The following is a 14,270-nucleotide window of genomic DNA, read 5'->3' on the forward strand; positions in this document are numbered from 1 at the left end:
ACATTACAAATCTAATATTTAATTTGAATATATTTATATTAATCCTATACAGTTCACATATTGTAACATTTATTAGTAAAATAATGAGGTTGTTAATATCATACAGTGTTACATGGATTCTCTAAAGCAGAAGTTCTAATAAAAATGTTCAGATCATTAACATTGTAAACATTGTTCTGCTTCTCCTGGAGAACGTTTGGCCACTAGGTGGCAATGTAACAATAGAAGTGCATCTTATTCAGGAAGAAGACAATAGTATAAAGAGATAAAATTATGCATTAGACCACAAATAGTTACTTTAAAAATATTTCCTTAAAAGAGTTTAGAAAATTCATGCCTGTGAGTAAATAAAGATGTTCATTTAGTCAGCAATGTATGTTTAGGTCGTCCTATCTGGAATTTCATTAAATGTTTGGATCAAGCTAGGGGACTTTAGCTTTGTGTGCTAAATCATTTTATATTTTTTGTGAATCGATTATTGATCTATTGAGCTTAAATCGATTCAGATCAATTAATCGTTTTTTTTCAACCCAGCTCTAATTATAAGTAGCCTACTTATTAATTAAGTTTTGAGGATCAAAATAAATAAATGCTTGTTGCAACATATTCCAAGCAAATGGGTTGTTTTGATTCCGGACAGTAGTGGCGGTATAGTGAGGGGGTCCGCGGGTGGGGTGGCACCATAATTCCTTTTCGCTATAGGGAACCAATCAGCCCAGGGTTCGGGCCTCATGAGCACAATAACCTGGAACAGTATAGCTGATCTCTTTTGATGAGTTTTGAAAACATACATTTCCATAACATAAAACTTTTGCACAGGAGGATTTATTTCTAAATTGCATTACAGTTCACTACCATGTTCCCCTTTGAGTCTACTGTTAGCATTGAGTTATTGAGTGCATGACCGTCTTAATATAAAAACCAAGCAGACTTGTCACAGTTTGAGTCATGACCACTGATCTAATTTTTGACAATTCCAGGGTAGTTTGTGTTTCATCATAGGGCCTCCAGCTATGCTACAGGCTAGACCACAGAGTGTGGATAATGGCTTATACAAGTTAGGTTTTGCAATAAATTGTGTCCAAAAGCGACAGGATAATTTTATTTTCTATTTATTCTATGTATTTCTTTACATCTGGATGGGCAAAACAAGCCAAACAGACCATAGCCAATTTGCTTTCTTCCTACATCAATGCGTGATGATGTATCATTACCATTGACAGGATATGCAGTTATGGGCAAACCTACAACAAAATTCTGTCTATAAAAACAACAATAAACATGTAAAATATCCAAAAGAAACATTTTTTTCAAATGTCAATTGGTCCCTAAAGTGTCAGATGGAGCTGGTAAAATGAAACCAAAAATCATAAAATCACAACACATTTGTTTTACATCTTTTTCAGATCAATGTATTTTGCAACTTAACATGAAACATATAGCCTAGGCATTACATTTACTCATGGTTGCCAACGTCAATAAAATGCTTCAATATCATTGATCACCGGTGGGTTTAAAAAGGGACTTCATGTCAAATAATTTCTGTCCATAGGTCAGGGGTGTTTGGGCCAGTTGGCAGGTCATCAATCCCCAACACAGAAGTCCTACTCAGGTCACATGTAAAATAGTACAACATTGAATGGGTTGAAAAGTCCACCCATCCTGTTTCTATACCCACTTATTCCTGTTCAGGGTCACAGGGGTTCTGGGGCCTCCCCAGCTATTCTTGGTCAAAAACAGAGTGCACTGGACAGTTTGCCAGTCATTGCAAGGCTGGGTTAATATTGTAGAAATCACTGGAGGTCTGTTCTAATATTTAAGGTTAATACAAGTAACTATAGACATAGGTTGTGTTGAAATTGTCTGTCTTTCCCTTTTATTTCCCTATAGATTGATTGTGACATCACACTTCTGGGATCCTTTGTGAAAATCTTACATGTTTCTTTGGACTTGTTACATAATAACATTACATTGTAGTTTAAAGCATTAAAAAAACTGTATTTGATTCCATTCAGTGTCACCAGCGGCAGAGCGGCTGCGCTACATCCTGAGTGAAGAAGATGACATGCCCACACCAACGCTCTTCACTGAGATGGACACTCTACAGCGAGAAGGAGATGAGCTGGAATGGAAGGAGTCTGCCAGGTGAAATGTCTTCAGGGAATGTGCCTTACCTTTATGCTGTGAGGTTGGATTAGGGACACGTTGGACGTGGTGGAGTTTGTTTGGACCTGATTTGGCTTTGGGAGCTTGGTGAACAGGAGTTGGGAGCTAATGGGAGGATTGTGGCTCTACTGTTTGCATGGGGATTTAAGTGTAGGCTCAGGAGGAATCAGATTAATTCAAACTGTCTTCACAGAAGCACTGGATCCTACACAGATGTGTAGCAACCCCTATTGACTCTTCTTTCCATCAACATTGCAAAGGGAACCATCTGTGACACCATTCCTTAGTGCCCTTGCTCTTCTGTTCATCTTCACTGGTTTTAATTGCGTCTTGTAAATTTAAAGTTTAAGTCTATCAGGGGGCGTCTTTACAGAAGTTCCCTCCAGGTTGGGACAAAAAAATTAGAGGCTTTGTCTTCATTGGACAGCATAGCATGTAAAATTAGTTCTCCACGTTCATACCATCCCTTAAGACAGTGGTGAGATGCAACCACATTCACAGTCAAGAACCATCGGATGTTAGACCCCTTAAGAAGAGGCTTGAGTGGTTCAAATCCCTTTGAAGCAGAAGGAGATTTCCCCGATTCAAACTGAACCATTTGTGCGTTATTTTCAGACCTTTTATGCCACGGTTTACATGTTTTTTTTCCCTGTTCCTGACTTGGCTTTGGATGGAAGGAGCCAGTGACTGGTTATGGGAGGTTGTTACATCCAACCTGTAACCGTTAATCATCTATGTAGGGTTCATTGTCCTGCCAAAAGACACTTCAACATATGGGCAAGCAGTGATATACATCTCAAGAAGAGAAAATAGTAACCCCACTTTGTACATTAAAACTTTAAAACACAGTAACCCCTACATACCTACTCACATGTGCATAAATAATATTTCCATAAGGAGAGAACTTGAAAGCGTGATTGAAAGATTTAATTGTGAAGACATTTGTGGATAATTTAACTTAGCATGAAAATAAGAGCTCTTTTGGCGGTTGGGCTCTGGGCTGGAGAAATATTGCTTGCTAATGATGACCTTGGGCCAAAGCCAAAGGAGGTCCAGGTGGTTTAAGGCAGAACCGCGATGAGTTGGAAGGAGAACGAGGCGGCGGAAGGCCGGAGAAACAACTTGGACCAGTTGAAGAGACCCAGACACTGATTTCAGCTATTGGCTCCCAGTGCATATCAATTGATGACGGGACAAGTGACGATGAACACCTGCATGCCAGAGAGGAAGTAGAGCTTGTGCCAGATTTATCTAAAGTAGGCTGATGAGAAAGTACTTTTGTAATTATATGTGAGTTGTATGATTTGAATTGCATTATTGTTTCCATTAAATCAATCAAGGTCTTGTCTTAACCACAAATTTCCTTTTTTTAAATTGTTAATGTCAATAAAATTTGCTGAACCAATGCCCGAGCTTTTGTCAGGTGTGTATTCTTGACATGTTTTGTGTGTGTTTCTGTGTGTGTGTGTGTGTTTTGGTGCTTTTAGGTGGGTGAAGTTTGAGGAGAAGGTTGAGGAGGGAGGAGAGAGATGGAGCAAGCCCCATGTGTCCACGCTGTCCTTGCACAGTCTCTTTGAGCTCAGGACATGTCTTCAAACAGGAATTGTGCTTCTGGATCTGGAGGGTTACTCACTGCCTCAAATAGTCGGTAAGTTGTTGACTGTTTTGTGCCAGATGTTTTATCAATTCACCAACCTGGTTCAATGTACCGCTATACTGTCAAGTTACAGTGGAGGTCACACAAATATGGATTTTGTTTTAAAGCATCTTAGCAAATAGAAAATGTCTTAGTCACATACACTCATAAAGGGGCTGACCTGGACAGGTGATGTAGGTTTTCAGGTTGTCCAGACCCATGAAGGGCTGTACTGAGGTGTGGCCGCATCATCTCAACGGAGTGCAAGTGTATCTTGCAGTTCCAATGAGGTCCATGTGGCCACCTTAAGGGATGTCATGAAAATGGAACTCACCATTTTTGTGTGTGGTAAGTGCATCATGAAGTATTTGTAAGGATAATTTAAGTAACTCGCACTTATGACGTACAGGTGTTGCATGGTGTCCTTATGCCACACTTTTATTGTTAGTGAGGTGAGTGCATTGGTTTCTTACTGATTGGGGCACCAGGTGTGCAGGTGATAATGTAACATACATCTGAAGCCCCAAATACTAAGAAACGCTCAGGATTTAAAGGTTTTAATACATCTGGTAATGCAAGCCTCAAGTTGACAGGGAAATGTTAAGAGTGTCCTCCAATCAGCAGATGGCAGCCTCAGAAATGGAATTGCAGAATGTATGTAGCTCCAAAAGGCAGAGACACAAAAGGTCCAGAATACAGAGGATAAGTTCAATAAACAGGTCCAGGGCAAAACTAACTCAGATCAGGTCCAAAAAACAGGTAAAAAAAATCGGGATATCACAGGAGCACGGCTAGAGGTAAGGACGCTGACTTAGACTCTGACCAGTCAGAGGCAGAATATATAGAAGGTGCCACAGATGATGAGAATTACTAACCAGCAAGGTGAAGCTGGAGCACAGTCCTGACAGATCCATAAGTGTCTGTAGGAACCCCATAGAATGTAGAGAATAGGTGAGGTTGGGTCATTGTGGTGTTGTTGCTTGTTTGTATATTGTTCACAAGCTTGACATCAGGCTTTGTGATTATAGGGAGCAGGAAAGAGTTTGTCATGTACTTTACAGGGTCACAAGACAGGTTTTGTTCATGCTTCTTGATGACTTAAGGATTTCTACTTTTTCATTTTGTGCGTCATCCTTTGTGCCTTCTAAATGCTATGGTATTGTGTGCTGTCCTTCAGTTTCTCCGCAGAACTTGTCTGTTTTTCAGAATTTAGTTAGGGTTATTTATTTTTTTCACCAAGTTGGGGTAGCAACATCACACTTGCCAGTGAACAGCCTGCCGTAAATGTATTAGAAAAGGAAGAAGGACCCCATAGGATGCTCCCTGAGCAGTGCACAGATTTCAGCCTGCGTCTCACCTACGGTACAGATTTGCCAATTTTTTGCCCTCAGACAGCCCGCATCCACCTGTAAGGGCAGTTGTGACCAAGACATTGATGAAGAAACATCTCAAAGCAAAATAAAGGAAAGCTTTCCACATGGCAGCAGGCTCTCATGACAGCTGAATGTATGTGAAATGCATGTGTTTACTTGCAGATGACATAATTGAAAGACAGATAGAGGAAGGCATGATATCTCCTGACCTCAGAGACAAGATCAATTTTGTACTGCTGAGAAAGCATCGACATCAGACCAAGAAACCAATTCACCGCTCACTGGCAGACATGGGCAAGTCTGGTTCTTCTGGCAGTGAGTATTCCTTCATTTACCATCAAGGGTCATTGTGTTCTGTTTGAAGAAAGAGTGATCAAAATATGACTACACCAATGCTGAGAAATACATCTAGCACCTTCAAAAATGTTAGAGACTATTTTATTTTATTGCTTGTTCTGAATAATGATGCTAAACATATTGCAAGCCAGTAAGTTTTAATAAGAAATTTAACTATTTTATTTGTAAGTGGTTGGTTTAACTTGGTTTGGTGCATAATTTAAGGCCTCTCACAAATTCTGAATTCATGTTCTTAGTTGACTTAGTGAACGACTGCACGCTCTCCCGCAGTCAGCAGGGCTCATATCCTCCGCGGGAGATGCATTAATGTTTCATGACTTAATTACCTCTGTTGCATTTCCACATCTCATCAAGGCAGGACACTTAGTGCTTAATAAATCATCAGGCATCACCTCCAACTATTCTGTTGCTGTTTGTCTGTTTTTCTCCTTGCTTCCCTATCAGATCGAAACGTACCGTCTCGAGGCCCGGGGCCAGGTCAGGGGCAAGCTGCCAACTTCAACCGATCCACAGAAGACCTTCAAATGAAAAATCAGTCTGCTAACTACGGCCGTCTGCGTGAGTGTTGTTTCAAATCATGAACTGCTTGATTAATTTCTATTGAAAGCAGTTACTATTAATTTGAATCCCCAAACCTTCAGGGGTTTTTATTCAGCTCAGATTTTCAAAGCTCTGATTGACACCCACAATCTTTCATGGAAACTGTGATTCTTGGATCATTTCCCCCCTTCAAGTATTTAGTTCACAAAGTCGGTAAAGAAAGATGAACTCCAGGGAGCCACCATCTGCCACATCAAAGGGAATTTCTTGGTGTATACTATTTCCTTAACCTCACAGATTTGTTGAAGCTACCCATTCACTGTTTCAGGATAATACAAAATGAGTTATTTCTAACTGACTTATGAAGTCTTCCAGTTCAAAGCAATTTATTTGAACCAAACTGGGATTCTCGAAGAAGTACATTTGTTTAAAAAAAAAAGCACACAGATGGGTGTGATTTTTAAAAAGAATTTAATTTTATCACAGCTCACATTTATAACAGCTCACATTGCTCTTTGCATGATTCATGGAGCAGCTGGACAGGAATTTGTTTTGTCTTCTTTTAAAGATTTCATCTAAGTAATATGTAAATAAATGGTTTTATCAAATAATGTTAATTTAAAAAAGCACTTCGAGACACAAAAAAAATAATCTTTTAATTATTTTGTAAATGGCCCCGTGGATTTTACTATGTAAATATAAGACCAATTCTCTTTTGAAGCGTGCTTAGTGGGAAACAAGAAGTCTAGCCATTGTTGCAACTACGTTCACACCGCCCTCTGCAACATGGGTTCACACAACCACTTCCAATGAAAAGTGTATGTAAACGTGTAAATGTGCATGTTGGGCTTCCGTTTTTCAAATTCTAATGCTTACATGTAGCTATGTAGATTTTCAAGACCGTTTTTGGGCTCTACTTTCAAAACCCATGTTGAAAGTAAAACGTGTTAAACTTTGACCAATCAGAGATTCAGATTTGGTGGTGACGTATGGATGACGTCCCTCTTACTTCAAGGAAGTGACAAGAGTTTTAAAATTAACGATGGAGGAGAAATTATTAATTGTAGTTTGGTGAATTATATTACTCCAAGCCTTTCATGACTCAGAATAGAGCCGTGAAGTAATAATCCTGGAGCAAGAGTCATCTGATTTCGAATGATTTGACGTTTTGCACCAAGCTTTCAACCAAGTGTAGGGGGTGGATATTTGTTAGTAAAAACTAGAGCTGCCAGGCGATTAAAAGTTTTAATCGCGATTAATTGCATTTTGTCCATAGTTAACTCGCGATTAATTGCAAATTCAAATGTCGCCTTTTTTCCACTTCGTGGAATTTAGCAGTTCTACATTAATTATGAAAACAAGAATGGCAAAATTAATAGTTTTCATCAACTACTTTATTTTGTAACATTGTATTGAGATAAACTTTCTTAACAATAAAAGGCTGTAACATAAAATGCCTAACAAAAGCCCAAGTGCAAGTGAAGGGCATTTTAAATTCAAAACTTCAATCAACGTTCAGTAAAATAAAATAAAAAACATCAAAAATAAAATTTCCATAACACTTTCATGTTCATCTTTTTGTCAGGACCAAATCTTTTCCTCCTCTGCTGAACTACAGTAATAAATGAAATAGAGGTTTATCATTTCCAATTAACTTTTGCTTTTTAAAACCTTAAAGACTGAGAAAAGTGGGATACACTGTCGATAGTTTGACAGTCTGTTACTGCCGCCGCGTTCTCTGGCTGCAGCTCGATGCAGAGACCTGTCCAGCGGAGCTCACGATGAATATGCTGGCAGAGAGACAGCTATGCTGGGGCTGGAACACGCTTAAACCTCCAGAACTTTGGGATATTTTGCATATTTTTGCACGGCGAAAGAGGGAAGGGCCACACACTCAAAGCTGAGATTTATCTTTTCATCTACAAATAACTGGCGTTGTTTAAACTACATTTAAAAGGTCACCCGGTGCGCTTGCTGTTCGGAACGTCGGGGGTCTGCAGCTCTCGGGACGCTAGCCGGTACCACCAGACGTGGTACTGGACGCGAACCGGAGCCGGGTTAGGGTGCAGGAGCTCTCCGCGTCCTGGCGCCGGGCCGGTTCTAGCTAGCAGCTCGGTGGTTGGAGACCCGCCCGTGATATAGTGAGAGCAGCCGGTGAGTTAGAGCGCGATGAGGGACGCCTGCGCGCGGTGTAGAAAGGCACGTATGAGAAAATCTGCGATTAATGCGTCAAAAAAATTGTCGCCGTCACGCACATGTCAAATTAACGCCTAATTAACGCGACAAATCTGACAGCCCTAGTAAAAACATATATATATACATATATATATATATATATATATATATATATATGTATGTGTAAATACATGTTTATGTATGTATATATGCATATATATATACATATGTGTATATTTTTATATAAATATATATGTATATGTATATATGTATATATGTGTAAATATATACACACACACATATAAATGTATCTATATAAATAAGTATATGTATTTATATTTATACATATATATATATATATATATATATATAAGAAGCCCCTCCTTGTTTGTCCAGTGTGCTCTACAAGGGCTAAAAGCGCATTCGAGAACCTGGGCTTAGCGCATTCTCGCTTTTTTTACAGCACATGATATTTTTGCGTCCTTTCTGTTGATTTTACATTAAAAAAACCTGAAAACACGCGCCTTAAGATATGTGTATATATATATATATATATATATATATATATATATATATATATATATATATATAATATGTATATATAATATGTATACTCTGTTTTCACTTTAATGTATAAAACAGTCCTGCCGGCGTATGTAAGACGGGCATAACTATATTCCAACTCTGTCAAAGACATCAACGTAATCAAATGTGGTAAAAAAATATATACATATATGATGTAAAATGTGCAGACAACAGGTCTTATAAAGTGTGTTGCCTTGCAGGTCACGCTCAGAGTCGCAGCATGAACGACATAGCAGATGCTCCAAGCCCAGACCAAGTAAGTCTTCCTCTGTCTTATTCTACGCAATAGTTCATGGTACATCATGACATAAACCTTTACAAATCTTCTTTTGACCATCAGTCGTCTATGAACTCACTGGTCACTTTGCCAATCACATCGGCTATTTACATAGTTTCATTCAAAAAAGTTTTTAGCTTTAAAATTGTTGGCTAAAGAATAACTACAAGATTTACGAAACATAATAGTGATCCTCATTGGAATAAATCCTTGGAGCTTTGAGTGGAGCTTTGTCTGTTTTTTTTTGACATTTTTACATCGTTTTGACCTTGTCATTGCTTTGTTTGAGGATTTATATATATATATATATATATATAGGGCTGTCGACTCCTGATTGGAAGCGAGCGGATTTAACTCCCACCTTGCCCGCCCATGTTTCGAAGTGTCCTTGGGCTAACCCCGAATTGCCTCTGGTGGAAGGTTGGCGCCAGTGTTCGGCAGCGGAGCCACCACCAGTGTGTGAATGTGTGTGTGAATGGGTGAATGGGTCTGTGACTGTGAAGCGCTTTGGGCCCTCGAAGGAGGGTAGAAAGCGCTATACAAGTATACACCATTAACTATATATATATATATATATATAGTCTATATATGTTTGATTGTCGTTTTATAAAGTTAAAAGGGTTTGATGTTAATCTTTGACATTAAAAAATAACAATTCAGTGAATCGAGTTTTCTAGTTAGATTCAGGTTCATTGTTGAATTATTGTTTAATATAATAAAAATTATTAGTAAAAAAAAAGCTGGGGTCATTATCAATTATTGCTACTTAAAACAGTTTTTAAGACAAATTATTAGATCAAATTGGAAGCTAACAAAAGCTCCAAAAGAGCAAGAACATCAAAGGGTTAAATTGATCATAACATTTAATATACTTCGAATAAATGTGTTAGATGCTTGTGAGGCTTTGCTGTAATTTCGGCTGACTCCTTATAATGGCTTCAGTCTTGTTTCTGTCATAGTGTCTTTTTTTCTGTGTGAAAGACAAATCTCCAGCACACACTCATTTTCCACTTTGTTGCTCCCTTTTATTGAAGCGATTAAAATCTCATGTCCCCGTAAAGCCGCATAGAGTTTAATTGATAAGTCTCTAAAGTGGTGGAAGCCTCATTGCTAAACTTTGTCAGTACTTTATTAATGCCTCAAGGTGAAAACAGCTGATAGAAAAACACACAACTCACTCATTAGGTGCGCCAGTGCAGCTATGTGGTTAAAATCCGGCACACAAACAGAGGTTGTTGCAAGCGGATTCTGTGCTGAGTTTTGCAGCAAAAGGGTCACAAACTAGGAAGACTATTGTATGAGTAACACAGTCGTGTGTTTGTTTTAAAACATCTATGATGAAAACTGTTTGTTGTGCGGGGTTAATAGTGGGTTCGCAGTTCCAAGGACTCCAGTTATGAGTAACTGTCTGGACGGTTTTACAGTAAAGAGCTGCATGAGTTCCCATGCTGCACTGACCTAGTGATAGCTGGTTACTGTGTTCTCTTGTGCGTGCCACTTTGTACCCGTATCGAGCTGGCACTGGCAGAACTCAGATCTGATCTAATAGTCCAGTCCTCGTGTTTTGCTCTCACATGTAGTCGCAGATCCAGGCAGCAAATTATTGACAAAGCTTTCCATTATTGAGTGTTTTGATGCTTCACTTCAATTATCAGCCACACCTCAATATGCAGCCACACAGGTCAGGTTAGCCTGCCACCGTTCTCTCAGTCACAACTGCAAATGCTGTCGTTTACGTTCACTTGTTAGTTTATAAGACTGAGTTGTGTAAATGTGTGTACCTCACACATTCTTCAGACAAAACACACAACTCCACACAGAAAGTCAAAGGAAGAAAAATGCTACAAAACTGTCAGTCTCACAGCAATTTATCAACAGATATTACCCACTATTCAATGTGTTTGAGTCCACATTACAGTCGAATTTTTCAAGTAATGGTGAATCTAAAAGTTTTTCAATAACAAACATCACAAATAAGCACACGGTGTTCTTTAGAAAAGTATCACAAAGTAGGATACATAGAGCATACTAATCAACTTTTTATGCAGTCAAAACTACTAACACTGTACTAATATCAAGCATATAACTACTTATTGTCAAATGATATCCAAAAATTATTTATAGTAGAAAAAAATTCCCATAATCTAAGAGGAACAAGAAAATTGGGACAGACTAACCACAGAATTTTGTGTGTCTGTGTGCACAGCAACAATTTGGACTCATCTGGTTCAAACAATTGCTACAAGTATACGATATGGGCATAATACAAGCATATTTAATAAATGTCTAAAGATTATTATAAAGACATTAAAAACGATTTTAATAAAACGGTAGTCTGTTGCTCCAAAGTTTTAGTTTTTGATAAATCCAGATGTTTCTTTTTTACTTTTAAATAGTTTTAATTCCCCACATTATGACAAACAAGGAGACAGCAAAGAGAAAATATATGTGGCATATACTTGGCACTTTAGGATACCAATGAATATGAGGCGCACCAAACTATAAGGTGCTTAAGTGAGACAGAGCAGTCAAAGACAAGTCCACCGATCACTCTGGCTGTGTCTGAATTCCTTCAGTACTCAGTTAAATGCATAAATATAGTGTGTTCCCCATTTTATAGTGCTTTCCGAATTGCTGATTGATTTATCTGATTTTTTTCAAGCTTTATTTGTAAACGATACAAAACACACACACAAAAAAAATTAATCGCCCAGATTTGTCAAAGTCATACAGAATTGAAATGCATTATTAAAAAAAAACTGACACACTTAAATCCCATTTGATTCATTCAATATAGTAGTTATTAAATAAAGTCAAGTAGAGCTTGATTGATTGCTTGAAAAGGAGTGGAAAGAAGCAAACTTATATGATCCCACCTCCACATCAATCTTCAATTGCAAAATTAAGTGCCCTGGAAATTTTCCAAAAGTTTCTGCAAAAAACCACTGTGCAGATGGATGCTCACTAGATTGGTGAATATAGACCACAATGCATTGTGTTTGAACAATTTTTGTTTAAAATGTATTTTAATTTATTTTTTAATGAAGTTTTCATGAAAATGCTCTTATTTATTAGGTTTTCACTTTATGAAATCAGTGATGTAAAAAAAGTATTGTGCAAATTGTTTTTAAAATCCAATGCACTAAAAAGTCCTGCACAATACACTGTAGTTTTTAGTAGTTAGGGAGTACGAAGGGAATTCAAACATAGCCTCCGACTTTATTTACTACATTCACAGTAACTCTTGAACTTATTTGTGACACAGTATTTGTTACTAGCGTTAGCTTATTTACAACACTTGTCGCTCCCAACCTTGTTTCTATCCTGTAAAAAAACAGACTGGTACCGCCAAAACAAATGTTACTGTGACCACACTGACTCCAAAACTTGTTAGTAGTTTAGTTAAAAAAAAAAAAAAAAAACACAGTTCGACACTGCTACTCATTCGCTGGTTTAGAAGAGTTAGCTGGACTAGCATACTTACAACGCCTGCAAGTCCCTTTCTTGTTTGCTTAATGTAAAAAAATTAAAAATAAAAACCTGACTGATACAGCTAAAACAACATTAATGACTAGAACTCCCAACCTTGTTAGTAACATGTAAAAACAAAGTCCAACACAGCTACATGTTAGCCCGTTAGCGTATTGACAAAAACACCCAACTTCGCTTGCAACTCATAAAAAAACAGACCTCTCAAAATTGCTATGACATCACAACCATAATTAATTCACATATAAAACTCTCTGGATTAAGAGGGGCACTGCTGCTTTTTTGGGGGAAAAAAAAAAGATTTGAAAAGAAAAATGACCAAGAAATATCTCTAGTTTATTGATAAGCACTTTATTTAAACATGCTGTAATGTTTTTTATTGTAAAGTAAATATTTTTTTTTGAAAAAGAGTCTAAAACTGAATTGAAAATGTAGATATAATGAAATCTTTCCATATTTTAGATTCATCACTGAGATCGATGCACTCACAGAGCTCAATAAAACTATCAAAGTAGTGTACATACAGTGCTGTCTGAAATACCCCGGGGGAAATAAATAATTTCCTGGAATGCTGTTGTTTCAATATGCTGTTATATATTCCAAAGCACCAACACCAAAAGCTGTTGGCATTCTGCAAAATAAAAATGTTGATATTAAACATTATCAAGGATACAAGGACAGGAAAAAAATAGAGAAACAGATTGCAGAGATAATAAATTGGTGGAAAAAAATGGTTCCACATAACAATAAATCTCATTCTAATCAACTATAACCATGACAGTGGTTTTTCTTCTTCCTTTTTTTCTGCAGTTGAGAAATAAATTCATGAAGAAAATCCCCAGAGATGCGGAAGCCTCTAATGTTTTAGTGGGAGAAGTGGATTTCCTCAACAAACCCTTCGTGGCCTTCGTCCGGCTGGCCCAAGCTACAACGCTGGGAGGTCTGACAGAGGTTCCTGTTCCCACCAGGTATGATCACCTGTGAGATGCCCCCCTCAGCCTGAGCCTCCGCTGATACCCTCACCTCCAGAACAATTTGTTTCACCCTCTTTTCAGATTCCTGTTTGTTCTCCTGGGACCCCAAGGAAAGGCCAAGTCATATAATGAGATCGGACGGGCTATAGCAACACTGATGGTAGATGATGTAAGTGGATGACAACTTTGATTAAAATGTTTCCATGACTTGGCGTTTTGCTGTCATTGTCCCAGGAAACCCATCCCTGTCATTTTCTTTTAATAGATGAAATGTGCGGTTTTGCAGGGTAGAACGCCACTCATCCTTTTCATCAGTTTTATTCCAAAGGGATGCTGAATATTGAACATCAGTGAGGATCAGGGTGTCTGTTGGGATAATGAGTCACGTGGTTTGTTAATGGCAGAACATGTGCTTTCTCCTGCGCGTGATTTTAATAATCGCCCCAGTGGATCATTCGGCTTTAAGCCAAATGTGAGACATTAGGAGAATTAGGATGACAAGGCAGGTTTGAATCAGTTTATTTGTTTGCATAAAACCCAGAAAAGGTACAAAGACAAAATGTTTACCAGAATATATGTTTAAATTTGCTTTGATCTGTCTTGATAGCAGATAAATCTTCTTTTATTTTATCTTTATCTGCTTTATCACTGGTTAAGACTGTGTGATATAGCGACATAACTGGCATTTACCATAACAA

The 14,270-nt window shown here is 38.0% G+C and overlaps 1 protein-coding gene across 1 annotated transcript in view; it reads left to right on the top strand.

Annotated features, from left to right (window-relative positions):
- The window catches only part of slc4a5a (solute carrier family 4 member 5a), a 52,257-nt gene that overhangs the window by 15,993 nt on the left and 21,994 nt on the right, over nt 1–14,270 (top strand). Inside the window, exons 4-10 of the mRNA XM_024276201.2 lie at nt 2,016–2,145; nt 3,654–3,814; nt 5,338–5,490; nt 5,977–6,090; nt 9,033–9,088; nt 13,409–13,566; nt 13,654–13,741. Coding sequence (XP_024131969.1) covers nt 2,016–2,145; nt 3,654–3,814; nt 5,338–5,490; nt 5,977–6,090; nt 9,033–9,088; nt 13,409–13,566; nt 13,654–13,741 — 860 coding nt within the window. The remainder of the gene's footprint in view (nt 1–2,015; nt 2,146–3,653; nt 3,815–5,337; nt 5,491–5,976; nt 6,091–9,032; nt 9,089–13,408; nt 13,567–13,653; nt 13,742–14,270) is intronic.

The sequence above is a fragment of the Oryzias melastigma genome, linkage group LG9, assembly GCF_002922805.2.
Source record: "Oryzias melastigma strain HK-1 linkage group LG9, ASM292280v2, whole genome shotgun sequence".
NCBI lineage: Eukaryota > Metazoa > Chordata > Actinopteri > Beloniformes > Adrianichthyidae > Oryzias > Oryzias melastigma.